At 58.6% G+C, this 25,733-nt stretch overlaps 11 protein-coding genes across 11 annotated transcripts; 3 read left to right on the top strand and 8 right to left on the bottom strand.

The window, feature by feature from the left end:
• Positions 1-9: 9 nt before the first annotated feature.
• SPBR_00882 (uncharacterized protein) lies at positions 10-952 on the top strand (the record flags this gene model as incomplete). The annotated part of the gene is made up of 2 exons (XM_040759201.1): positions 10-90; positions 143-952. 2 exons carry the CDS (start codon positions 10-12, stop codon positions 950-952), a joined length of 891 nt encoding a protein of 296 aa, XP_040617927.1.
• Positions 953-1,403: 451 nt separating this feature from the next.
• SPBR_00386 (dihydroxy-acid dehydratase) lies at positions 1,404-3,308 on the top strand (the record flags this gene model as incomplete). Its single annotated transcript, XM_040758705.1, has 1 exon — positions 1,404-3,308. The coding sequence occupies one exon, from the start codon at positions 1,404-1,406 to the stop codon at positions 3,306-3,308; it is 1,905 nt and encodes a 634-aa protein (XP_040617926.1).
• A 96-nt stretch (positions 3,309-3,404) lies between these two features.
• Positions 3,405-4,791, bottom strand: SPBR_09038 (NADP-dependent alcohol dehydrogenase; the record flags this gene model as incomplete). The annotated part of the gene is made up of 6 exons (XM_040767164.1): positions 3,405-3,600; positions 3,658-3,693; positions 3,765-3,836; positions 3,909-4,402; positions 4,474-4,486; positions 4,550-4,791. The coding sequence occupies 6 exons, from the start codon at positions 4,789-4,791 to the stop codon at positions 3,405-3,407; spliced, it is 1,053 nt and encodes a 350-aa protein (XP_040617925.1).
• A 316-nt stretch (positions 4,792-5,107) lies between these two features.
• On the bottom strand, positions 5,108-7,069 carry SPBR_00360 (uncharacterized protein; the record flags this gene model as incomplete). The annotated part of the gene is made up of 1 exon (XM_040758679.1): positions 5,108-7,069. The coding sequence occupies one exon, from the start codon at positions 7,067-7,069 to the stop codon at positions 5,108-5,110; it is 1,962 nt and encodes a 653-aa protein (XP_040617924.1).
• Positions 7,070-7,833: 764 nt separating this feature from the next.
• SPBR_00573 (uncharacterized protein) lies at positions 7,834-9,300 on the bottom strand (the record flags this gene model as incomplete). The annotated part of the gene is made up of 2 exons (XM_040758892.1): positions 7,834-8,649; positions 8,734-9,300. 2 exons carry the CDS (start codon positions 9,298-9,300, stop codon positions 7,834-7,836), a joined length of 1,383 nt encoding a protein of 460 aa, XP_040617923.1.
• Positions 9,301-11,582: 2,282 nt separating this feature from the next.
• Positions 11,583-12,179, top strand: SPBR_01038 (uncharacterized protein; the record flags this gene model as incomplete). The annotated part of the gene is made up of 2 exons (XM_040759357.1): positions 11,583-11,855; positions 11,928-12,179. The coding sequence occupies 2 exons, from the start codon at positions 11,583-11,585 to the stop codon at positions 12,177-12,179; spliced, it is 525 nt and encodes a 174-aa protein (XP_040617922.1).
• A 708-nt stretch (positions 12,180-12,887) lies between these two features.
• Positions 12,888-15,740, bottom strand: SPBR_00170 (uncharacterized protein; the record flags this gene model as incomplete). Its single annotated transcript, XM_040758490.1, has 1 exon — positions 12,888-15,740. The coding sequence occupies one exon, from the start codon at positions 15,738-15,740 to the stop codon at positions 12,888-12,890; it is 2,853 nt and encodes a 950-aa protein (XP_040617921.1).
• A 3,079-nt stretch (positions 15,741-18,819) lies between these two features.
• Positions 18,820-19,491, bottom strand: SPBR_01006 (uncharacterized protein; the record flags this gene model as incomplete). Its single annotated transcript, XM_040759325.1, has 2 exons — positions 18,820-18,900; positions 19,039-19,491. The coding sequence occupies 2 exons, from the start codon at positions 19,489-19,491 to the stop codon at positions 18,820-18,822; spliced, it is 534 nt and encodes a 177-aa protein (XP_040617920.1).
• Positions 19,492-20,096: 605 nt separating this feature from the next.
• On the bottom strand, positions 20,097-21,710 carry SPBR_00498 (uncharacterized protein; the record flags this gene model as incomplete). Its single annotated transcript, XM_040758817.1, has 3 exons — positions 20,097-20,575; positions 20,644-20,758; positions 20,856-21,710. The coding sequence occupies 3 exons, from the start codon at positions 21,708-21,710 to the stop codon at positions 20,097-20,099; spliced, it is 1,449 nt and encodes a 482-aa protein (XP_040617919.1).
• Positions 21,711-22,411: 701 nt separating this feature from the next.
• SPBR_00902 (cytochrome-b5 reductase) lies at positions 22,412-23,330 on the bottom strand (the record flags this gene model as incomplete). Its single annotated transcript, XM_040759221.1, has 2 exons — positions 22,412-22,959; positions 23,021-23,330. 2 exons carry the CDS (start codon positions 23,328-23,330, stop codon positions 22,412-22,414), a joined length of 858 nt encoding a protein of 285 aa, XP_040617918.1.
• Positions 23,331-24,819: 1,489 nt separating this feature from the next.
• Positions 24,820-25,294, bottom strand: SPBR_01091 (uncharacterized protein; the record flags this gene model as incomplete). Its single annotated transcript, XM_040759409.1, has 2 exons — positions 24,820-25,154; positions 25,183-25,294. 2 exons carry the CDS (start codon positions 25,292-25,294, stop codon positions 24,820-24,822), a joined length of 447 nt encoding a protein of 148 aa, XP_040617917.1.
• Between the last annotated feature and the right edge of the window lie 439 nt (positions 25,295-25,733).

Raw genomic sequence — 25,733 nt, 5'->3', positions numbered from 1 at the left:
AACCGAATCATGGCCGTCTTTCAAGCAATGCTCCCGCCGACCGCGACGCGGCCCAAGTCGCAATACTGGTCCGGCCCCAGCAAGCTCAACGTGCGTCGGTCCCTACTCTTTGCTTCTGTCACCGCCAACCTGACATGTCTAGATCCTCCGCGACGCCATTGGCGTGTCGACGTGGATCGCCCTCGGCGCCGTGCTGCAGTCGCTCCTCGTCGCCCTGGCCCCGTTCCAATGGGCCGTCCTGCCGCCGGCCGTCTACCTCGCCGCGCAGATCATCGACACGCTGCTGATCTGGGGCAGCGTCCGGGCGAATCCGGCCATGGCCGGCGTGGTCGACGGCAAGGTCTCGGCGCAGTTTCCGGGCAGCACGGCCCCGTCCCAGCAGACCGTGGCCGTCATCCAGCTGGCCGCCCGCAGCAACCACGCCCTGGGCGCGCTGCACCCGTACTTTCTGACGATTGGCGGCTACTTCGACCGCATGATTGCCGACCTCGAGGCGCGCAGTGCGGAGGAGGACGAGAACGACGACGGAGATGAAGGCTTTGGCTATCTCGGGTCGCGCAGCTTCCTGGCCAACGACCGCGGCACGTCCAACGAAGTCATGGTCCAGATCTACTTTCGCAGCTACGCGGGCCTGCACCGGTACGCGCACGCGGCGGGCGGCGTGCACCGCGAGGCGTGGGACTACTGGAGCACGGTGGTGACGGGCAAGGCGTCGACGGTCGGCCATCTCTTTAGCATCATGCACGAGGCGTACGAGGTGCCCGCGCGGCACTGGGAGTCCATCTACATCAACTACCAGCCGACGGGGCTGGGTGCGACGTCGTTTCGGGGAACCCAAGCGGCCAAGGACGGCACGGCGCAGTGGGCCAGTCCGCTGGTGGATGCGCGCGCGGGCCTGCTGAGGACAAGCAAGGGCCGGCGGGCGAACACCGACGGAGACGATCGTGACTAGAGAGCAGCGCAGAGAAGCGATGGGCGATGGTGGCCGTAGGACGTGCTGGGGTGGGTACGTGTCCACAGACAAATAATATAAATACACAAATATACAAATATACAAATAGCACACACATCCAGGCCGTGGATTGAAACTTCGGTGGACGGGCAATTGGCAGCCGAGATCGATGCCGCATCGCGGAGAAATGCGATTGTGTGCCAACGCTATGGGGCAGATGGTCCACTCCGCCACTGAATCCACTGCAGTTTCAGCGGCCGAACAGCTTGCGGGCGGGGATTCGAGCGACAACGGCACAGTAGTCTCGCAGTTGCAATTCAGGGCACCAATAGCGCCATCGTGTTAGTGGGCGGCACCTAGCACCATAGCACCGTAGCACGCTATCTGGACGAGCTCGACAACATACAAACCGAAACCCTTCCTCGTCCACCACACATCTCCGTCGCCCGTCATGGCCAGCTCACAACCCGAGCAGAACGTCGCCGACAAGGCCGAAACAGTGGAAACAACCGAAACAGCCCCCCCGCATGCCGACTACCTCCTTGACCGGCCCATCCAGCCGGTCACGGGCATGCGCCAGGGCCTGCCCGACTACGGCGACCCGCACTTTGCGCTGTTCCTGCGCAAGGTGTTTATCAAGGCGCTGGGCTACAGCGAGGACGCGCTGAGCCGGCCGATTGTGGGCATCGTCAACACGTTCTCGGGCTTCAACCCGTGCCACGCCAATGTGCCGCAGCTGGTCGAGGCCGCCAAGCGCGGCGTGCAGCTGGCGGGCGGCCTGGCCATTGACTTCCCGACCATCAGCGTGCACGAGTCGTTTTCGTCGCCGACGAGCATGTTTCTGCGCAACCTCATGGCCATGGACACGGAGGAGATGATCCGCGCGCAGCCCGTGGACGCGTGCATCGTCATTGGCGGCTGCGACAAGACGGTGCCGGCGCAGCTGATGGGCGGCATCTCGGCCAACAAGCCGGTGCTGCCGCTCATCACGGGGCCCATGATGCCCGGGTCGTTCCGCGGCGAGCGCATCGGCGCCTGCACGGACTGCCGCAGCAACTGGGCGGCGTACCGCGGCGGCGCGCTGGCCATCGAAGACGTGGCGGCGCTCAGCGAGGAGCTGGCGCCGACGGCCGGCACGTGCGGCGTCATGGGCACGGCGAGCACCATGGCCTGCATCACGGCGGCGCTCGGCATGATCCCCCTGCGTGGCGGGGCCACGGCGCCGGCCGTGTCCAGCGCGCGCCTGCGCATCGCCGAGCTGACGGGCAAGAACGCCGTCGACGCCGCGCGGGCCCAGCGCACGCCCCAGACCGTCCTGTCCGAGGCCTCGTTCCACAACGCGCTCACCGTCCTCCAGGCCATCGGCGGCTCCACCAACGGCATCGTGCACCTGCTGGCCATTGCCAACCGCCACCCGGCCGTCCGCGGCACCGTGACCCTGCAGCGGCTCGACGACATTGGCCGCCAGACGCCGCTGCTCGTGGACCTCAAGCCCAGCGGCAGCAACTACATGACCGACCTGCACAATGCCGGCGGCGTCCCGGCGCTGCTCGAGCGCCTGCGCCCGCTGCTGCGGCTCGACGCGCTGACCATCACGGGCGAGACCTTGGGGGCTGCCCTCGACGCCGAACATTTCAAGCCGTTTCCCCTCTCTGCGCAAATCATCCGCCCCCTCGACGACCCCCTGTACCCGGCCTCCAGCCTCGTCGTCCTGCGTGGCAACCTCGCGCCCGACGGCGCCGTCCTCAAGGCCAGCGCCAGCAAGGACCGCCGGCTGCTGCAGCACCGCGGGCGCGCCGTCGTCTTTGCCGGCCCGCAGGACCTCGCGCGCCGCATCGACGACCCGGCCCTCGACGTCGACGCCGACTCGGTGCTCGTCCTCCAGGGCATCGGGCCCATTGGCTTTGCCAGCCCCGGCATGCCCGAGGCCGGCCTCGTGCCCATCCCCCGCAAGCTCGCCGCCCGCGGCGTCCAGGACATGCTGCGCCTCTCCGACGGGCGCATGTCCGGCACCGCCGGCGGCAGCATCGTGCTGCACATTGCCCCCGAGGCCGCGCTGCCCGCGAGCGTCCTGGGCGTCGTCGAGACCGGCGACTGGATCGAGTGCGACGTCGCCCAGCGCCGCCTCCACCTCGACGTCGGCGACGCCGTCCTCCAGCAGCGCCTGCGCGACCGCCGCCTGCGCCTCGACGGCGCCCTGCCCCGCCGCGGCCCGGCCGACGTGCGCCGCCAACCCACGCGCGGCTACCGCGGGCTGTACGAGCGGAGCGTCACGCAGGCCCACGACGGTGTCGATTTCGACTTTCTGGCCGCCGACGGGGCGGACGTCGGGACGCGTGGTCACGGAAGGACATAAATTGGTGTGGTCTTGTGTACCCGTTTACTGTGGTTTGTATTGCTGTTTCTATCTGAGCTAGCCGGCACGACGTCAGCTCGCCCCGGGACGACCGCCCTACGCAGAAAACGCATTGCCCAGCTCTTTGCTCAGCACCGCACGGTACCGCATCGTGCCGTCGGCCAACGCCGCAAAGGCCTCGGTCAGCCCCTCTTCGGACATGGGATACTCTTGGATCCACGGCTGGATATTGTGGCGCGCCGCAAACTTGAGAGCGTCCTGCTCGTTTTGTCTCGTGGCGCCTAAGCTGAAGCTGGAGGGGAGGGTTAGTGGACATCAACGATGCTGAGGACGGCATGCAGCAACGTACATAATCTTCATGCCCGGCAAAATGAACGGCATGTATCTGCAACGCGAATGGTTAGTGCTGTGTGCCGTGTCATGTATGTTCTTACCGGGCAATCGAGAGGAACGCACGGCACGGTAATGTCCTTTGTCTGTATGACAACCGGCACGACCCGGGCGCGGCGTGCGAGAAGAGGCAGGAGACTGTTTGTCAGCATTGAGCGTCGTACCAAGACTCGCTGTAGAGGCGATCTCGCAAAGAGGGGTGCAACGTACACGCCAAAGTCGGTGACGGCGCCGCCGCACAGAAGCAGGACGTCCACCTTGGAGGACACATCGAGCGCCAGTGGCGGTGGCGTGGCGGCCGCGTCCGCGGTCGTCGTCGTGTCCAGCACATGAAACGCCGACGCACCCATGGCCAGCGCGTCCGCCCGCTTCGTGTCGCTCGCCGAAAACACCGACACGGCGCAGCCCATGGCCCTGGCGTAGAGCACCGCGCAGTGGCCCAGGCCGCCGAGGCCGACGACGCCCACGCGGTCGCGGGCCGTGACGTCGGCCGCCCGCAGCGCCTCGTAGACGGTAATGCCCGCGCAGACGAGCGGCGCCGCGTAGTGAGAGGGCAGGCCGTCGGGGATCGGGTTGACAAAGTCCTGGTGGCGGACGGCGTAGTCGCAAAACGTGCCGTGCTCCTCGGCGCCGTACTTTTGGCCGACGGACTTGTGGCAGTACTGGCGGTAGCCGGCGATGCATTCGGCGCAGGACCCGCAGGCCTGTCGTGTTGTCGCGTTTTGTGTCAGATGTCGTCTGCCTGCTGGTCGATCAATCGTGCCATGGTGCTTACATGAGTTTGGAAGCTGCGCGGCCGTTAGTACTGACGACCGGAACGAAATACCGAGCACAGATCAACCTCCACCTACGTGAGACCAACGCGCTGGCCGACCTGCACAGCCGTCACTTCGCTCCCGACACGGTGGACGACGCCGACGCCTTCGTGGCCGAGGCCGCAGGATGCCGTGCGGTCGTGTGCGTCGGTGCCGCAGACGCCCGAATGGGTGATGCGGACCAGCACCTCAAGCGCGCCGAGCGCAATTCGGGCCGTCCGGCGCTGCAGGGCGCCACTGGGCGAGCCAGCCAGGTATGTGCGTGTTTCTCCGTCCATTCTGGTGCGTGTTGTCTGCAAAAGAAAATCGTTGGGGTGAGTCGTTCAACAAAGTCCGTCTGGGACGCTTGTTCAAGTCCACTTATAATGCGTAAAGCGGCAAGGATTGGGCGGGGTACGAGACGTAAAACGGTGACCAAAAAAAACCGAAAATAAAAAAGAAAGAAACAGACAAATAAAATCTGAAATTAATAAGCCTTCTGTTGTTTACAAACGTCTCTCCCCCGGTTCAACACCCCATCACCGAAGAATGTGGAGATGCACGACTAACAAACATACTGATTACCAATCTGCTCACCGGCAGGATGCACCCGCTTCAGGAACCAGACCCCGGATGGCGACTCGCCAATCCAGAAATGACGTACAGCGCCTCCTTGCCAAGGTAAATGTCGGCATACCGATCGATGATGCGCATGTTTTGTGCAGAGTACGCGTGCGCGTTGTGGCGGCAAACGTCCTCCGTCGTGAGCGCCGTGCCAACAACGCACGCCCGGCCGGCCAACGGGCCCTCGCGAAACAGCCGAACAAGCAGCCTCAGCGGCCCGACCTCGCAGACGATGTCGCCCGCCTTCACCAGCCCGGCCGCCACGCCCATTTTGTGGCGTGTCGCGCCCGTGATGGCCTCGAGATAGTATAGCTTGGGGGCCGCAGACAACGACGATGGCGACGACGACGACGACTCCTCTGTGCCATCGGTCTCCGCCAGCGCGGCTGCCCCGGGCACGTCTGCTGCCTTGAACTCACGGGCTTCCACCGGAAACGTCTCGGGGGCAAACAAGACGGTCGACGGCACGGACACGCACGCGGCCGCCATCTGGGCCTCGTCTGCACCGAGAAGCACGCGGATGAGATTGTTGCTCTCCATGTGCGCGTCCTTGACCTGGCCTGCGTCGTACAGGTCGTCAATGAACCCGGTCCACATCGACAGCGTGCCCGGCTCGGCCACGATGCTTTCGGTCGAGGGGCCCACCAGCAGGATCTGGCCCAGCACGGTCGCGTGGTGGTGGTAGGCCTGGGGATGCGTGGGGGCCGGGCGTGTCAGCCGGTCCAGAACGTGGCGCTTCTCCGTCGCCATGTCGACGCGGTCGCGCGCGTCAATCTGCTCGACGTAGGTGGCATGGGCCGCATCGCCACCGGCGCCCAGGGCCGGCAGGCGAAGATCGCTGTCCGCGACCTGCAGGATCTCCCGGACCAGCTGCCCGACAAAGACCACGTTGTGCTCCGCCGTCAAGAGCCGCTTTCCGTTCAAAAAGACCATGGTGTCCACCCACAGGTCGAACAGCGACTTGTTGTAGTCGATGGGGAACCCGCCGCCGTTCGTCGCCATGCCCAGCAGCCCGTACACCTTGTCGTGCAGGTCGGCGCACTTGGCCGCCCGGTGGTCCTGCAGCAGCTCAATCAGCGTGTGCGCGCCCCGTTGGTCCTTGGCGCGCAGGCTCTCGTGCAGCCACAGGGGGCCGGCCTGCTGCCCGGCGCGGGCGTCCTCCCGCCGGGTGTTGCTGCGCAAAAACACGAGAAACTCGTCCCACGTATACGACGACCGCCGGCCAAAGTGGACGTGCAGCGTCCACGCCTTGGTAATCTCCTGCAAGATCCAGACGCGCTCCCAGTACGGGTCCACCTGCAGCTGCCCGCAGAGCTCCCACTGGCGCCCGTATGCGTTTCGTCCACTGCGCACGGCGGTGCCGACGCCGTCGTTGCTGGTGTTGTTGGTGTTGGCGGTGGTGATACCATCCCAGCTGTTGCCCTCCACGCCCGATTCCGGTCGCACGGGCGCCTCAAAGCGCTCGTACGCTTCGCCCAGCCAGACGACGACCTCAGTCGCCCGGAAGTAGATCTGGTCCATGATCCGCACCTGCCGGTTGCGCTCCTCGACGTCGCTCTGGTTGATGCAGATTGCATCGATCCAGAACTGCTGGCCTGCATCCGCCGCCTGGTTTTGGCGCCGAAAGAAGGTGAGCGCGTCAAAGAGGTTGTGTCGCACGACAAACGGAAACCCGTTGAGCGTGATGGTCGGATCGTCGGCCGTCTTGTGGCCCCACGTGTACGACAGGGCGTGGAACTTGGGCTTGTTGCCGAACCGCGTCTCGACCAGCGTACAGACGACAGGATCGTCGTCGTTTGCGGCCGGCTCGATGGTCAGCAGACGCAGTCCGTTGCTGTCGATCGCTTTGTCACGGTACGGCAACGCGTTCTCTGGCTTTGGTGGACCGTGGCCTCTGAGGGGCAAGACTGCCTCAGATGCTCCTGGTTGCGCTGCGTCTGCGGTCATGGTCATCTTGACTTCCCGGAGCGTGTAAGCGTCTGTGGTATATTGAAGATTGGGTCGCCAAAGACAAAAATGAATATGTATCTTTTTTTTTGAGGATAACCCCCCCAGAAAGGGATTCGTAAACATTCATGCGGTGAGTATTGACTTGAGCTCATGGACCATCTGAAAAAAGGAGGCGCAGCGGGGGCGGGGCAGACCCCTGCAAGCTCAACGAGGCTCCCAGTTCAATGTTTTGCACTTGGCTACCCGAATTACGAGATGCTAAAATGTGTATTCGTTTTTCCTCTGCAGAAACACAAAGAATTGAGTATCTTAAGAGAGTATGTCGTATACCATATTGTCAGCATAGCCAGTTCCTCATAAAGTCAAATTAATAAATTAGATTTAACTCGTCTAGGACCGGCCCGAATTAGTGTTGTTTGTTTACGGAAGGTGCCAGCCCTGTTGGTGGAGACAGCCGACCGTTGTTCCTTCCTGGGAAGTGTCGAGAGCCGCACCCATCACTTGCAAATGGTTAAACTTGCTGTGGTGTAGATTCTACCGTATAAATACACTAGGTGAGTTCTTACTTCTATGAGTAAACATTTCGATTATACCTATATATATTGTAATCACAGTCCACAATGCAGAGCTATCGACAGGGTAGTCTATTGGTCATGCATGCACAATCCATGGCAGTCCAAAGAAGATGGGTATCATCGCTCAATATTTCCTTTTCTAATTAATTTATTTATTGGGAATCTTGCTCTACACACGGCACCCTTCATGGTTCAAATATTGCAGGACTCGTCCAGTTTTCGTACGAGCCGCAGGTTCAGTCCCGACGTCTTTCCCTCCGCCTTGCCGCCCACAATCACCCACGGGCTCTGGTGGCACTCACCGATCTCCTGCTGCCACCGCCATGCCATGCACTGGTCGCGACGGGCTTCGCACAGCATCTGACAGTCACTGGCCCGCTTGACATCCCGTACCGTCGTGGTGTGCTCGTCCAGCGAGCCCACATGGTCCCAGTCAACGCGGTGGGGTGTCGCTTCAAGCGATTCGAGCGATGGGCCGCCATACAGTCTCCAGATATCACGCCACAGCGGGGGCGTCGGCGCGGTCCAGTTGGTCTGGAGGACGCGGTCGACGGCCAGGGTTTGGTCCGGCGCCCGCAGGCCGTGGAAGGACAGGACCGGCAGGCAGAAGCGGTCCGGCCGGATCTTGGCGGTCTCGGGCGTCTCGCCGTTGAACAGGACGTTGTGCTCCTCCGCCACGTAGAGCCCGACCTTCATGAGCGTGTTGGACAGCAGGGAGTCACCCATGCCGGTGGTGAGTGCCGTCGTGTGCGCGGCCGTGACGATTTCGGGGTGGCCATCAAAGAGGCGGCGCAGGGCGCCGTGGGACAGAAAAATGGACGACCCGCCGTGGGCGAAGCGGCCCTCCCAGCCGCCGACGCCATTTCCGAGGTAGTGCTCGCAGGCGGGGTGGAACTGGCCGAGGAACTGGCGCAGCGCCGGCCGCACGAGGTACGTGTCGTCGTCGGCGAGGACGTACCACTTCTTGTCAGGGAAGCGGCGGTAGGCGAGCTCAAGGCTGGAGATGAACTGCGCATGGTGAGAAATGGTGGTACATGCTGGGGCGTGGGGAAGACAGTGATAAACAGAAAAAGGGGGGATGGGGCGTCCTACCTTCAAGGCATCGAGTTCCCAGCCGAATTTTTTGGACAAGGCCATGGCCGCTTCTTCGTCTGCTGCGAGGATGGCATTCTGCAGATCGTGGTAGAAGCCGACCTTTGGGGCGGGCTCCCTTTCCTTGGGCTGCGGCCCGGCAAGCGAGATCGTCATGCCCACCACATCGTTCATCGGCAGCTCCGCCCCGTTGCAGCGGTAGTGCTGCCCTTGCTGCGTCACAAAATCACCAACCAGCAATATGTTGCTGAAAAGAGGCCCCTCAGGGACAGGGTTCGTGCTGTTCCCGCCGTCGAGAAATGCCAATGTCCCCGGTAGCCTGCCCCGCGTCCCGTATCCCGTCTTGATGACGAGCACAACGTCCGTCGCCAAGTCGACGGGGTACGGCGGTGGTGTCGCTAGCAACTGTTGGCGTGAAAAGGTGCGCTGCAGCGGGGTGTGGAGCAGTCGGCGGACGGCCAGTCGCGTGTGGCTGTCGAGAGGCAGCATCAAGTAGACCAAGGCGATGGCGGCCACGACAAATGCCACGCGCCGCCATATGCGGGCGCGGCCACGCGAGATGCGCATCGCGCCGGGCCGTTCTCAATCTGGCGCGTCTTGGCCAGCAATGTAGTCGGGGACAATGTGTAAAAAGTGACACCGGCGGTCTCGGAGCGCATCGTAACACCTCATTCGCGACAAAAGTGATGCATCGTCGAGAAGATGCGTATGCCTTCTTCTACCATTTTGGTCCGAGGGCCAGAGAGCGCGGCGCAGTCAGCATTGAAAAGGGGGCCACGGAACTCGGATGGTTTGGCAAGTGTGTTGGCTCGTCGGGCGTACCAAACCTTGCGAACAGCACATTGCAGATTACGTAGGGAAAATAAAAGAACAATCACACGGCGTAAGCATCGAATACCGGTTTCCGACGCAGGGTCTCACCCAAAATACAACGGCGTTCGGCCAATCTCGTCGTCTTTTGTCTATCCCTTCCGCTTCTGCGGCACCTCTCGGCAACTCGCTGACAAGCTTATTATTAGAGTTGAGCCGCGCTAGCAAACCCTCGCCTCGTATTCACAAGAGACAAGGTGCATAAGATTCCCGCACCGGGGTCTGTCCATTGAAAGATTCCCCTTTCCCACGCCCCGCAGGCGCGGACTTTGCATACGGCCGGAGCGAGCAGGGCAGTAGGGCAAACGGCGACAGGGCGAGAATGGGCCCTGTACCTGTCGTGTAAAATTGTGTGGCTCAGACTGGTTGGGTCCACTGAAAGATCGACCATGATCACGCTGTTCATTTCCTGTATCCCGCCTTCGTCTCCATCGTATCTTGCCTTGTCAGGTGGTCTCGCTTGCGCAGTGAAATGGCAGTCGAGTCATGCTGGGTAAGGTGTTTCTGGATCATACGAAAAGTTGCAGTTTAGAAACTCCTGTTAGGACGCTTCTACGGTCGCAAAAGTTCCGAGTCGTCGGGAATTGTGGCGTCCTCGTGCCCAGATAAGCCAAGGGATTAGCTACCTTGGCAGGAAGGCTCGAGTCTCGAGGCAAGAAAGCTTGAACAGAAGTCTTTTCTTAGAAAGGCTTGTATCACACAACTAACAGCTCATACAAACAGTATTATTGTCGGCTTATTTTACTCTTGGTTCACAGACTGCCCTTTGCGTTCATCTGATAAAGTAGCCTGGGCAGCCTTGGAAACAGACCCAGAGGACAAAGTGCACGAGGAAATTCCAAAGACGCGAGTCACGGTTGGAAAAATGAGTGTTGTTTATGCATATCTGCTGGAGCTTCTCCATTGTATCGACGCGTTTTGGGGCTAATGTGAGACCCTGCCTAACCTGGACGTTTGAAGCCTATCCCGCACGCATTTATGAATTGTTTGTTTTCTGTTCTAGAGCAACCTAGACAAGGCGAGTTTTTTTTCACTTCTTTGGGACGCACGACATTCCACCGGAAGTACTGGGTTTTTATTTTATTTATTTGTTTCGCAAAAAAATAAGTTCACGTATTTGGCAGCAAAGCCGTCGCCTTGGCATGATTTTGATGTCATTTTGCTTGCAGGTCCTGAAAGCCTTGCCAAATGCTATGATGAAATAAAAACATTTCGAAATAAAAATGTCGAGGCCGTAATGTGGGCTGTTCGATCCAAGTACGGAAAAGATGGTGTGCTTTTACTCTGGCGCTGTGTGGTGACAACTGCGGCCTTGGTCAAACCCTTGCTATTTGTCTGTGACTCTCAATTCCATGCTAAAATGACACGCGACACTCCACGGTCTGTGGCAATTTTGGCAGGACACGTTTGAGATACGAGGGTCATAAAGAGGGGAATCTAATTAATAAACGACGTAACGAGACAAAATCCATGGAACAAAGAAAATGAAACATCTCTTCACCTGCTTCCAACAATTGTTGCAGCCACTGGCTGAGATGTGTGTGATACATTGGGAGGCCACAGCCATACATGGTGAGATGGTGTCGACAACCTGATTGGTGACTGCTCCAACGGTTGCGTTCTGTGAAGTCGCTCTCGCCACAATCTGCACACAACCGGACAAACAGATTCAGTTTCATTCATTCGTTGAGATTCACCGTGCTTCTTTTGTCAACTGACAGAAAGGCGACCGGCAATGGGGAAGGAACGATGTACCTAGGATGAACAGTGACATATATTTGGCGAGTGCCTTCACCTCAATGCATCATAGAGTGATGTTGTCCTTCGTCTTTCTATTCTTATTTCCCTTTACCCTACAGGACCCATATCGATACTATTGAAGCAATCTACATTGTAAAGTATTCTTAATCACCATCCTTACAAGAACAGTCGGTACGTTGAGCTACGCATTACATTCGCATTGCCGTACATTGAACACGATGTTCCCCCCCGACCCATTACATTTCCGCGACGGCGGCGGCAGCAGCTACGACGCGGCCACCGCGGTGGGCACCGGCAGTGCCAACAACAACAACCACACAAGGCCCGCCGTCAGCCAGGATCCCTCGGATCCCTTGGCCGCCTTGGAGAGGCACTTACTCGCCCACCCACACAGACACCACCACCACCGCACCCACGGCCAGAGTGCCCATCCACCGCGTGCCCAGCAGCTGCAAGGAAAGACTGCCCTTCTGGCACCACCGTCCCCGCGCGTGTGCGGCAGCCATAGTCGCTCTCGCTCCCGCTCTTGCTCCCGGTCCCCTGCACCGTCGCAAGCCGCCCAGCACTGCATGGCTGCCACCACCGCCTGGACACCGGCCCCGGACCGGCGGCAGAGCTGGGACGAGCAGGAATACCGGCGGGCGATGATGGTGCAGTCGACGGGGCTGGAGTGTGGGTGCCATCCGCACACGGGTGGCGGCGACGAAGCCACCGCTCCACATCGTCAGCACCAACATCTTCACTCGCCTGATGGTGTCTCGGTGCGGGGCCTCTACGAGTCAGACTGGGGGTTTAGTGAGATTGTGCATAAGTAACGTATTGTTTTGTTTCGTTGCGGAGTTTTAAAAATCACTTGGAAAGTACCTTGCAACACGTCAGCTTGAGGCGTACAAAGAGCTCGTCCTAGGTTGCAAATTGCATGGCAAGCGGCAAATAAGCCCTGGCATTGGGCGGGAGGATTACGAAACTACTGCTTTTGGCCGGTTTTTATTAATTCTTTTCGCATGAGGTACGGTAAATATCGTGTGGTATTTATAGCTACAAAGCTATGAACTCCATGAGAAGGGTTGACAACATGGCCAAGAACGATTCCAACAACACATCAAAACAATCCATCTTGGCGATACCCAATGATGATAACAATACCACATAATAAGTATGAAAATGAGCAACCAAAAATCGACAGTAAAGTAGGGTATAACCCACAACATAGTCAGACGCCCGGGAAGTGGTGCTTTGAGGTAGGCACAAAAGATAGGTACTGGGGGGATGGTGGACATGGGGATAGGAAATGTACAAGTGGCTGGCTTCTCAGCAATGAGCACCACAAAGGAAACAGAATGACAAGCAAAAACCCAGGTAATGCTCCGGTAGAACGACTATGTGTAAAAAGCGAGTGGAAATGACGTATGAGAAAGGAAAAGAATAGGAAATGGAACGAATGCGGGAAGTAGAAGCGAAGGATAAAAGGAATGACTTCCTCGTGTCGGCCCTGCCGACGGGCAAGTGAGAGTAACTAGCTCTCAACGGCCCTTGACGTATTCACTCGCTACCCCAATGACATACGACACACCCGCAACCCAGGTGGCACCGACCACCATCCGCTTGGCCACACCAGGACCGGCAGTCGTGCCGGCTTTGCTGCTGCTGTCTTTGGGCCCGCTGAACACGGGCTCTTCACGGCGGACGCCAATACCGGACTGGAAAGATGTGGACGAAGCTTTCGCCGAAGCAGGAGGGGGCGATGGCAAATCGGCAGATGAGGCGGCAGACCCCTCGTGCAGAGGTGGGAGGTCCAGGTTGACGTAGCCGGTGGGCGAGACAAAGTTCGCCGTTGACGGGGGTACGTAGCTATGCTTGCCGGTCATGTCGATAGGATTGACGGTCGTGGCAGACATGGCGCGCCGCGCCGTCTTCTGGGCGATCTTGGGCGTTGGCGTCTTGGACGGCGCACTGCCTTCTCCATCCGACGGCTCGCGCACCTTGCGGAAGATGAGGACGTCACCGCTACCGGAAACAATCTCGAAGCCCTGGGCGCGGAGAGGCTCAAAATGGGGGAAGAACTTTGCAGGATTAGAAAGACGCAGCAGCACGTCCGCAGCCGGCATGGGCGACGATGCGTCAGGCACGGTCGATGATGTCTCGGCAATGTCGATTGTGTTCATACCGGGGTTGTAGGCAAGAATTTTGTACACGAACGGTTCCGTGGAAGTCGAGGTCGCGGCCACAGGCAGGGAAGGGGGATCACGATCGACACGCTTGTGTGTCTTAACGAAGATTGGTACAGTACCCTCACCACCGCACTCCTCGGCAAAGGCCGTCTCGAGGCCCTGGGGCTTCGTGCAGTACGGGTCTAGTTGTGCTTGCCTGCGTTCCGCATCGGTCATCTGCTTCCGAGCGCGGCTCTTATGCGACTTGATGGAGACGCTGGCCAGCCTGTCGATGACATCGTGCTCAGCACTGATCCGGTCCATGGACGATTCAAGGGCAGATCGGCTAGGGCGAGCTCCGTCATTTTTGGCCTGCTTTCCAGAAGCAGAAGCAGTGCCGGTCCCGCCGGATTCGGACTCAAAGCCGTAGGAGCCGTTGCTCGATGCGGCCGCGTCTGCGTCGTGGTGAGACAGCGCCCTCAATTCCCGCAAAACAGTGGAGTACGCCTCGTCATATGGCTCCGTATTGGCCGACTTCGTGTCGTACTCCTTCAGGCTGTCGGCTGTCGAGTCAGCGCTAACGGATGGCTTTCCGTCGGGTTCCTGGTATCGGACCGCGCCGTACGATGACAGTTCTGATGAGTCGGTAACATCCTCGGCGGTCTCGGATGCCTTGCCGTCGGGCTCGTTGTATCGGACAGCTTGGCAGGTCTGCACCTCAGCGGTGTCGTAACCTTCACGGCCAAGCTCGCCGGTAGTAATAAGGGGCTTGCCATCTGGCTCGTTGTACCGGAACGCCTTGTAGCTCTGAACCTCGGCGGCATCATATCCGTGACGGCCCTTCTCCTCGTTGGCGACAGGAGGCCGGCCGTGAGGCTCATGGTATCCAAATGGCTGGTACTGCTGAACCTCAGCCTGATCGTAGCCCGCGTGGCCCAGCTCGACGGGCTGATCCTTGGGTTGACCGTGGGGCTCGTTCCACCGGAATGCCTGGTACTGTTGCACCTCAGCGGGATCGTAGCCAGCATGGCCTAGCTCGGCCGGTTCGCTGTTCGGTTTGCCGTCTGGCTCGTTCCAGAGGAAAGGCTTGTACTTGGCCAGCTCCTCGGGGTCGTACCCCTCGTGGCCAAGTTCAACCGTCTTGTCGACAGGCTTGCCATCCGGCTCGTTCCACTTGAATGGTTTGTACTGCTGGACCTCTGCTTGGTCGTAACCTTCATGGCCAATCTCGACGGGCGCATCGGTTGGCTTGCCGTCTGGTTCATTGTGCTTGACGGGCTTGTACTTGTCCAAGTCGTCGTACTTGGGTGCTTCCTCGTCGCCAAGGTTCTTGAAGCTGATAGAATCGGCGACGGCGGCGCCAATTGTGGGGTTGTGGAAGGCAGAGTCGTCGACCGACACATTCTTGTACGCGCGCATCTCGGCTTGTGTTGGGGGCAGGTCCATATCGTAGACAACTTCATCGGGTGTGGACTTGGCAGATGATTTGGACACTTTACGGTTCGTAATCGGGTCTATAACATAGTCGGCGTCGGGATGAAGCGTCCCGGAGGACGAGGATGTGGATGCAGAGGCACCGGATGCAGACGATGATGCTAACGATGTCGTTTTCGTCGCGTTGGCCGTCCGCGTGCCAAATGGCGTCTCATTGAGGAGGTCTTCCTGGCGTCTGGTAATGTAGCTTCGGATATCGTCAAACGAGGACGACCAGGAAGGATGTGTGCGCTCGCCGTCGCGGAACAAGAAGTGGCCCCACGCATTGCGCTCAACGTCTTCTATGGTGGGCTCTGCGCCAGTGGCATTGCTCTTCGAAGTGCGGCTGCCGCTGCTCGTCTCTGACGACTTGAAAACGTTGTCCTTGTTGGAGCGATACCGGCCGAATGCAAAGTACCGCTTGGGCTGCCAGTAATGCTGGGCAAAGCGCCGGTACGCTGTTGGAGTGTCGGCATTGTTGGCATGCTGCTGCTCCCAGAGCATCTTGCGGTTCACGGCATCCGAGTACCGGTGGTGCAAGGCCTTGTAGCGGCGGCGCATCTCGCGGCGCTGCTCATGGTCGACGTGGTCGGCCCACCAGCCGAAGCCAAAACCACGGGTCTGTTGTTGTAGCTGGCGGTGCCGGGTGAGGACAGCGACAGTCCCGGCTGCAACGAGTGTTCGTGAGCCGAGAATGCGAGACTGGGCCAGGCGTACGCGAGGCGCCAAAGTGGCAGCAGATGTCGTTAACATGATGGCGATGTGTGGGGATGAAAGGCGGCTAGGACCATGTTACGGGGCCGTTTGCGGGGGCTGAGATGGGGTCTGGATGGGTATCGTGTTAGCATGCTGTGCGAAATGGAGATTGTCTCCGACAGAACGAAGAAATGGAATTTTGGTGACAAAATCATCGGCGTCGCTTACTATGAGGACGAAAGGGCCAAGTGGCGACGATGGACGTGAAGGAGAGCGCCGAGACGAGACGAAAGAGACTGGTCCATGAATCACTGCTGTCGAAGCAGAGAGGCCAGGGTTAAGAGCAGAATGAGATGTTGAGCGAAACGTCGCTGGCAGTGATGGCCATTGACAATTCTGGAGAAGCAAAGAATAAAAGTAGGGGATGACTGAAGATAAAGAAGGGAAGAAGTTTAGGAGCAAAGAAGAAACAGGCGAGGCAGGCACGATAATACGGAAATGGAAAGTGGCACACGATGGATTTGTCTTATTGTGCTCACGGAAGGCGCAAGTGGCGCCAGGCATCGGTCACGATTGGCGAAGAGGGCGTAACGGATGTCTTCGGCAGGCCTAGTTAGGCAATTGCGTATCTCTGTGATGGCAGGAGGTACCCCAAGATACACACTTGACGAGACAGAGTGCAGGTGCCATAAAGGGCAAGAAGGGTCACCGCCGCTCTGTAGGCCCCAGCGCTAGGCTTCAAATCGTGGAGACGTGTGATGCCCGTCCAAAGTAGCTCGTTGGAAGGGTCAAACACGTAACAGTAGAGCAAAGTCACAACCGCTTTGTCTGGCGCCAAGGCCCTGAAAGGAGAAGGTTCCGCGCAGATGCATGAGATGGGGTGATGGGGTTTGCTGAGAAAAGGGCCTACGCCAGCCCATGTGGATACCCCGCAATGCTAGGGCATGGAGAAGCGCCCTGGCGCTGTCGTCACTCGCTCTTTCCTTTGAACTGGACGTACGGAAGCGGATCAGGCAAGTACACATGTGCGCAGTCACGGCAGGAGTTACAGGGTCCGTTTTGTCGTTCGCGCCTGTATCGCCCCATATGCATACCAAGCCAGGCCTCAACAGGAACAATGGGAGATATCGAATAAGGGAAGGTTCGACGCACTGCGAGTTACTGGATGTATTTGTATCTGTCCTACCATCAGTGGACAGCATCACCACCATGAACGCGCCCGTGATTTGCCGACTTCGTGTCGGTTTCTCCTTCCTGCCGCATGGGGTAATTATGCAGCTTGTGCGGGGGCTCGGGGGGTAACAGGGGCCTCACGGGCTAAAAATCAAGGCGCAGAAGGCAGACCAGCTCAGTCGAGATAACACGCGGGGGCCCACTCACACTGAAAGCCCCTGTCCAAACAGCGTCTTCAGAAGGGAAAACAGAGACCCACAGCGGAGGAGCAGCACAGTGCTCCGGATCTCACTGGTCTAAAAATCACCTACGAAGTAAAAGACACGGCAGACGACGGCCTGGATACGAAGGTATCTCGTCGTATTGGTCTATTGCAGACAATGGACCCAGGACGGGCTCCACCGAAGCGGTCTTGTTGCTGGCCGCTGCATCTCTCGCTAAAACTCATTTCCAGCACACGGTCATGCAACGCTCTTATCTTTGTCTTCCAGGGCTGTCTTCCAGGGCATTAAGACTTCGCCTGAAAAGAGAAAATACAGTGTTCCGCCACAGTAGGCGAACTGTCTCAGCGCACCCCGCTTTTCCGCTCTTCTTTCAGGGAGAGAGGTGCGATGACGTAGCCATCCCAACGACTGGGGCCTTGTCTCCTTTGTGTGGGGAAGGACACCCGAACATGTGATCCTTTGACCAGACCTCATTGCCAGTAGTGAGCCAGGATCATTCAAGAACAAAGTCATTTTCGACATGGGCAACATGGATTCACGCAGTTTAAAGGAATCATTTCGGGAGCTGTAAGTAACAGCTTGCTGGGAACGTCCAGCAAAGAGTTTCTGGACACGAGGGTCTCGCCGGTCACACTCATATTCTTAAGACTATAAAGACATGCGTTTCATCCAACTAGCTGAGACCCTGATGACGTTTGAAGGGTGCTTCTCATGATATCTATCGCCCTTGAAACAAAGCGCAACCTGTGTCGCTACATTGATCGGCAGTCACCTGGTCAGCCCTTTCATCTCTGCTTCAACCCATTTTTACGGCAGGCCCGTTTCCAAGGACAACACTACTACACCGTCGTATTTATGCAGTCGATGTAAAAGAGGCAATGTCGTTATGTTTGTTTACGTTGCGTTGTCGTTGCGCCTTCCCCATGTGGATGACATTGGACGGCCGGCTGCGGGGAAAGCGTTTCTCCGGGAGCTCTCCACTGAAACCGTACCAGATTGGTGGGTTTTCTAGCGGTCTCCACCAGAGCTTGAACGCTGCAACCGTCACAGCATCAAAACATCACAACATCACAACATCATAGCAAAAACGGTGGCATCCATAACACAGCATCACACGCAGCACGCTGCGCCGAAACATCGCTTTTCATCACTCATTAATCGTATTTCCAACTAGCTATTTTATCGATCTACGGCAAGACGTTCAACCACAACCCGCAATGTGTAGCCTGTCCGACGACGGAGACGAGAACTGGCGAAATCATGTCGGTTTCGAGGAGCGTTATAAGAACATCCGAATAATGTGAGATCCTTTGCCGTGGACGAAGATTCCTGCCCGTCTTTGCCTTTCTGTCCTTTGCGGTTGACCCGGTACCAATACATACTGACCATTCTGTGGTACGCAGCGGCCTCACTGACCGGCCAGAGCTGGATAGGATGACTGCAGCAGCCCTCGAGCAGGAACTGTGGAACGAGAGCCTAAATCTTGTACGAACCATGCCGCTTTGTTTATGCACCTCTACTTTATTTTCTGTACTGTTCTCCACTGACGCAAATAGAGAGAGTACCGGGAAGCAGTCGCTAATAACTCCTACCCCGTTGGCCATTCCGACGGTCCACCAAGCGACACCGAGATAATATTCGATGCGGATATGGACGATCCGGAAGGCATCACCATCGGGCCATACGAGGACTGCATCCACATTGGCCAAGGTGCATCCGCCGACGTCTACCGAAGCGATTTATATGCTCTCAAAGTCTGGAGGCACGACGGCGACTTGCAGCCGCATAGTATTGAGCGCGAAGCCGAGATTATGCGCATCCTGAACTGGGGCCACAATCGTTGCATCTCACTGGTCAGAAAGTTGATGTACGACTCACGGCCTGTTTTGGTGATGCCCTACTTGCGGTTCTCACTGGAGAGTATCCTGGAAGGGGATAAGGGCCCGAGCAATACCAACCACCATTTGACCCGCGACCGTGTTTTGAACTACTTTACCGACCTCTTCTCTGCCCTCAAACACGTCCACAGCCTCGGCATCATCCATCGCGACATCAAGCCGTCGTCCATTCTCTTGGAGCGGCTGGACGGGCCGGTGTTCCTGTCCGACTTTGGCACCGCATGGCACCCCGAGCTGTCCCTGCCAGACGAGCCTGCGGACAAGAAGTGTCTCGACATCGGCACAGGCTCCTACCGCGCACCCGAGACTCTCTTTACCAACGAGGCCTACGGGACGGCGGTCGACATTTGGGCGGCAGGTGCCCTGCTCGGTCAATGCGCTCGCCGGCCACCACGCGAGCCGCTGTTTCGGTCCCGGGCGGCACACGAGGACGGCAACCAGCTGGGGTTGATCCTGGACATATTCAAGAAACTGGGCACACCGACACGCGAAACGTGGCCCGAAGCCGAGCATTTCCCGACGCCGCCGTTTGACATGTACAACGTATTCCCGCGCAAGCCGTGGAACATACTTCTACCCGACGTGGACCGGGACATTCGGAGATTTGTGGCGGGCATGCTCAAGTTTCAGAGCACAGAGAGGCTGACGGCCGCGCAGGTACGTTGCCTACCCAAACTGCTGTATCGAATCTGTATTTGACATGATGTCGTCGAAATAGCTAACCGGTTTCGTTTTGTAGGCCCTTGAGGGATTAGTAGAACTGGGCACGCCGCCGCCCGACGTGCCGCCTCCACCTGGCTTACTCAGAACACCACCAGCGACATCGCCGGATGCCTGATGGCAATGAGAGGCGCATCGGCGTGTACGAAGGCATGAGGCAGGCACCATGGCAGGGAGCAAGACATACAGCATAGATTCACGCAGCGAGGCTTTGACGACGTCTACGATGCTACGAAATAGATATTAGCCCTACGAACAATAGACAAATATACCCTACACGGCAAGTACATGAAAGTTGATATGCGTCTTGTTTATTGCGGCTACGTTTTGGGTCGAGTCTGTATTTGGCATGCCCTGTATTTGATTCCTCCTCGGCTGGTATTTTTGACCCTCATTCTCTACAGCTTGCTGGACCGTGCGGCATCCTGGCGGCGACGGCGCTCGGCCACGGCCGTCTCCTTGGCCGCAATCTGCTTCCACAGAGCGCGCACCGCGTCGATGTTGTCGTGCTCCTCCGTGCCGTACCGGATCCAGTACTCCTCAGACTGCTGGGCGTAGTGGCGGGCGTCGTCAAAGGCCTCGATGGACAAGTAGGCGCGGGCGATCATGGCGTAGTACTCGCACAGCTGGGGCACCAGGTCCTCGCCGTTGATCAAGAGCATCATCTCGGCCAGCAGCGTCTCGATCGTGTCGCGTGTCAGCAGACCCTGCGCCGCCTCGTCCTCCATGGTGGTGTAGATCTCGACGAGGCGGGTGCGGCGGATGTCCGAGGCGAGGGCGAGGTTCTTGGGCGCCATGCAGAGGCTGCAGTGGCAGGAAAAGCCCCAGCGGCGGATGGACTCTTGGCGGTCCTTGAGGGGCAAGCCGAGTGGCAGGTCTGCGGGTCAGCGGTTGGGTCTCTGCTGTTGGACACTGGGTGCATGGGAACCGGTCACGGCAACGTACAACTGTGGGTAAACTCCTCGCCGATGGAGATCTCCCGGAAGGCCACGACCTCGTGGGTCATGGTGCTGGGCGAGTACCGCCAAAAGGTGTTGGGACGGCAGTCGTGGTTGATGCGCTGTGGGAGGACAAGGTCAGCTGCGGTCGAAGTACCTTTTATATATATATATAGATATATATATATATATTTGGACTTGGTCATCTCATCAACGTACCGATCCCTCCACTTGCAGCGAAAAGTGGTGTACGCCCGCAATCTCGATGCCAAAAATGTTGCTCCGGAAGATGTGCTCGAGCAGATGCTCCTTGTCGCCGGCGCCCGCCCCGCCGTGCGCCAGCGCCAGAATGGCCTCCTGCGCCATGGCCGGCAGCTGCTGCAGCGCGCGGTCCTCGAGCGCCTGGCGGTCCGCGTCCGGCAGCGCCTCGAAAAAGTCGGTGCGGGCCACCATGATGGGGAACCCGACGAGCGCCTCCCCCCACTTGGGCACGCGCCGCCGCGCCACCAGCCCCTTGCCGCGGCCCGGCGCCACGTTCTTGATCACGTACGGTCGCCCCGCGTCCCGCCGCGCGTCCCGCCTGGCCATGCTGCTGGCCGGGTGGTCGCGCAGGCGCGGCAGCACGCGCGTGTCGTCGAGCGACGCCACCAGGTTGGCCGCGCCCTGCGGCGTCGAGATGACGCTGAGGCCGCGGCCGCGGAAGGTCCGGGCGGTGTAGACGCAGTACTTGCGGCCGCCGGCACTGACGCGGGCCTCGCCCGCCTCGGGGTCGGGGACGGTGGCGTTCATGGGCGCGCGGATGCAGTACGGCGGGTACGACCAGGGCGCAAAGCTGCTCGAGAGGTCGGAGACGGGCCGCGGGCAGACGTCCTGGCCGGTGGTGGGCAGGGGGTAGCCATACTTGGACCAGGCGCACTGGCCGACCTGGGGCAGTGGCAGGTCCGACTTGATCATGCTGTAGTCGCGGGCTGCGGATGCTGCTGTGACGAGGGTGGACGATGCCGCCAGGAAGAAGAGCATGGATGCTTTGTGGGTGTGGACGACCGGTGCGGTCGAACGTGACGGGCCGGCCATGGTCGTTGGCAGTTTACAAGCACGCTGTCGTTCCACAGACTGGATTTACCTTGGAGATGATGAGAATGGCACACGAACGGCAAGCCAGTTGTGAAGCTCGGAGAATTTCACGACGAGCCGAAGAGGACCATTTTCCTGCCTGGATGTCATCTGGCCTGCGGTCTCGGCAACGGCAATGGAGGTGCTGTGCAGTACTTGACAAGCTGGCATCAGTGACGTCGGAACACAGCCAATGCCAAATTGGAGTCATTGGGAAGTACTGTATGCCGAATACAGTAGCGTTTTAAGACCAGGCATTGCATGGGGCCGACAATCAATGGCATGAACGCGCCGAGGCGCAATCTGTAATTGGACAGGGGCCAATTTGCGTCCGGGTAAACAACCACTTAACAGGCCGTTTATATATGCAACGGTGACTGGAAGACGAGCAGAAAATAATAAGGTTTGAAAGACACCAGCGTGTTCAAACGAGTATTGTACAGACAAACTTTGCTTGATATTTTAAAGCTCGTGACAATGAGAAATGATCATCGATCCAACGACCTGGTCGAGATAAATGTATGGCAACAGGCATTGTTGTCTTTTCTGTGAAACTACACCCCATGAACAACATTGAAATGTTGAAAATAAGAACAAGAAGAAAAGAAAAAACCTGAAGAAACCACCTTTCTCGTTGTGACACACCCTTGGCTCTTTTCCGCCTAGAATTTGTGCACCTCCTTCTTGCCAAAGCCCAGCTCAGCCAGCGCTCCGTCGCGCGCCAACAGTGCCTTTTCCATGGCGGGCGGGCCGCTCAAAAACACCTTGCCGACGCCGTCGGCCGCCGAGACGCCCGCGGCCCTGAGCACCGCGCTCGTGACGTGGCCGCTCTTGAAGGCCGTGGACGATGTAGCGCTCGTGGACGGCGTGCTCACGACATACTGCGTCGTCAGGCGGCCGGGGTGCTGCGCCTGCAGGGCGGCCAGCTCCTTGTCCAGGATCAGGTCGGCCTCGGTGTTGACGCCCCAGACGAGCGTCACGTTGGTGCGGTCGCTGCTGTTGCGCAGGATGCCGCGCAGCAGCTGGTAGCAGGGCGTGATGCCCTGGCCGCCGGCGATGACGGCAATGTGCTGCTGCTCGTTGGGGGTCCAGCTGTAGCCGGGAATGCGGAAGAAGGTGACGGCGTCGCCCGGCTGGAGGCCGTGCAGGTGAGAGGACTGCTTGCCGTCGGGGTATTTCTTGATCAAAAAGTCAATGCGGCCGAGGTCGTCTGCATGCAGTGTTAGCAAAAGGGATAGAAGATGAAAAAGTAGAGGAAGACCGCCACGCACCGGTGTCGTTGATGGGCGTGTACGGCCGCAGGACCGGCAGCCACCGGCCGTTGGGAAAGGTAATGGACAGCAGGGCCGACGTCACGGTCAGGCCGCTCGGCGTCTTGGGGTCCGGCAGGTCGAACCGCAGGTGCTTGACGTTGTGGTTCACCGTCTCGCTGCTGGCGAGCCTCAGCGTGCGGAACCCGAAGCTGGCAAACGGGGGCTTGCCCCCCGGCGCCTCGGCCTGGGCGGTGGACGACGTCCGCGTGTACGCAACGTAGGCGCCGACCGCGACGGCCGCGGCAGCGAAGAGAACAGAGGCGCTCATGGGGGCGGTTGGGCGCGGTGGTGATGACAGGGAATGGCTGTGAATGGCGGTTCTGGTCTGTGAGGCGAGGTGTCGTGACGGGACAGTTTGGTGTTGAGCAAGAGGACGGAGGCCGATGCGTGCAGTCGAGGCGAGAAACGCCATTGGGAGGAGAAGACTGCAGATCAAAATAAGAGGTGCGGTGAAGAAGAGGACAGCACAGCGGCTATATGTGTCGGCCGGGATAATAACAGCAATAAATGAACCTGACACCTGTATGGTTGTGTGAGGGGGACGCTCCAGATGGCTGTTGTGGAAGCAAAGCTGGGTCGGTGGGCAGTCGCAGCACGCAGGTGCAACGCGGGATAAGCGTGGGTGGACTGGGGGACCGTGGGAGGAAACGATGTGAACTTGACGTGCAAAATGAAGCTGTTTGATGAGGACGAGATGTTGTGCACCTTGGCTTGGTGGTGCTGAAGTAACCCGCAGCTGTCGGTGTTAGTGGGCAGTTTGGCTAGTGGCTTAGTGGTGTTAGTGGTGTTCAACGAGAGCCTTTAACACACAATTGGACGTGGATGTCAATATTATCAACTGAGGAGTGTACGAATGATAAAACGACGCATAAAATCCAGCAGCTGTCGGACGCGGTTGGGGAAGTCCTCCATTTTCAACTGTCGAGAACGGCGCATTGCAAAACGTCGGCCCTTTCAAGGTCCGACTTGCGACTGCCCGCGGACAATGCGACAATGCGCCAATGCGCGTAACGTCCCTAAGGCTTAGCGTGTCGGCCCTGGGCCCGGTATTAATACTTTCTCGCAAACGCTCCTCTCCATCGTCCGAGGTCGACCTCCTTGGTCTAGTAGCGTGGGACATGCTTTGAAAAGAAATGCGGTCCTTTCCTCCGTCTCAGACAAACATACACCACTTACTCTGGTTTGTAGACAAATACCCATCCCACCTGTTTTTTCACATTCTCATCTGTCCGCAATTCCAGTCTGTCGTGTCTGTGTTATCCCTTCAGTTCTGTCGATCGCTCTGGATTTCGCCCCTTTCGAGATCCACAAGGCGCCAACGGAATTTCCGTTAGCTGTCATAGGTGGACGAACGTCGGGACCGAACGAGAGACCGACTCGACCGTGCTCGTCCGAGCCAGACCGACGCCGGATGTGGCGCCGCATGGAGGCCGGGCGTGGCTACAATGACAGTGCGGCAATCAACACGTTTAGTAAATGTACATGTTGGATCGATATGACGTTCTGCAGCGCGTCAGTTTTGCTGTCCGTCGCTTTCACAGTCATTTGGTTTACTTTCACGCAGCAGCGACGGCGAGTCTGAAACGCTATTCACATAACTTCATCCGATGCTCAATCTGTGCCGCTATGGATCGTTCGCACAACCAATCGGTATCTGGTATTTAACTCATCCCCACTCGGTATGGCTTACTGCCGGCTTGTGATATCGTCGATAACAAACGCCGCAAGAGTCGCTGTCTTGACGCACCCATCGCCTTCTAATACGGGTGGTGCCGAGGCCCCCGCTTCCGCGTGCATGCCAGCACCAGCGTCACCGCCCCGGACACCAGCCGCATCGCCCCGACCACAATCGCCAGCACAAATGCCGCCTTGGCCAGCTGGAGCAAGACGACGTCCCCGTACATCGAAGCGTATTCGCCGACGGGGACTTTGAACAAGGAGTAGTCGTCGTGGTTCACGCCCAGGTACAGCGCCGCCATGGCCAGCCCAAATCCGTCGCCCACCACGGCGCATTCCAGCGCCGGCGTCGGGGACGAGGCCATGCGCATGGCCCAGATGTCGTTGATCACAGACGCCGTGCAAGACGAGAAAGCTTGCCCCGCCGTAGGCGACGTGCGAACGTCTGGCGGCGGCGGCAGAGGATGCCGGGCCGTCTGCGGTCAAGCCAGAGGTGGGGCCGTGGCGAGAACGACGGCTGTTCCCGGCAGGATTGGGGTTGATGCGGCCAAACATGGTGAGGCGGCGATGATGAGAAGTGGATGCGGTCGATCTGTCGATGAGCAAACAACAGTTGAACGGGGTGGACAAGGACATCCTTCGACTTCCCCGCAACATGGCTGTGGCGTCTTTATACAGAGCACCACCATGCAGTACGCAAACACCCCGCGGAGAAGGGTCACCAGAAAGCCAATGGCAAGGCACAGACACAGACTCCGGACGAGTGCAAGAGGAGGCTGTAGGCCTTTTTGGTAGGATTAGGCAGCTACAAAACTAACCATAAACAGCCGCCAGATGCGTCTTGGCACACACACGACAACGATGGTAGTAGTTGCCTGTTCGATCCAACCAAACAGACATTAACCTTGCACAATGTACTGGCCACTTGACGGCTGAAAACGGGCACCACAGTGCAGAGGGATTTGTGAGAGGTTCGGAGGGACCCATACTTTAA

This window comes from Sporothrix brasiliensis, assembly GCF_000820605.1.
Source record: "Sporothrix brasiliensis 5110 chromosome Unknown Cont19, whole genome shotgun sequence".
Taxonomy (NCBI): Eukaryota; Fungi; Ascomycota; class Sordariomycetes; order Ophiostomatales; family Ophiostomataceae; genus Sporothrix; species Sporothrix brasiliensis.
This window is presented reverse-complemented; position numbering and strand designations above follow the sequence as displayed.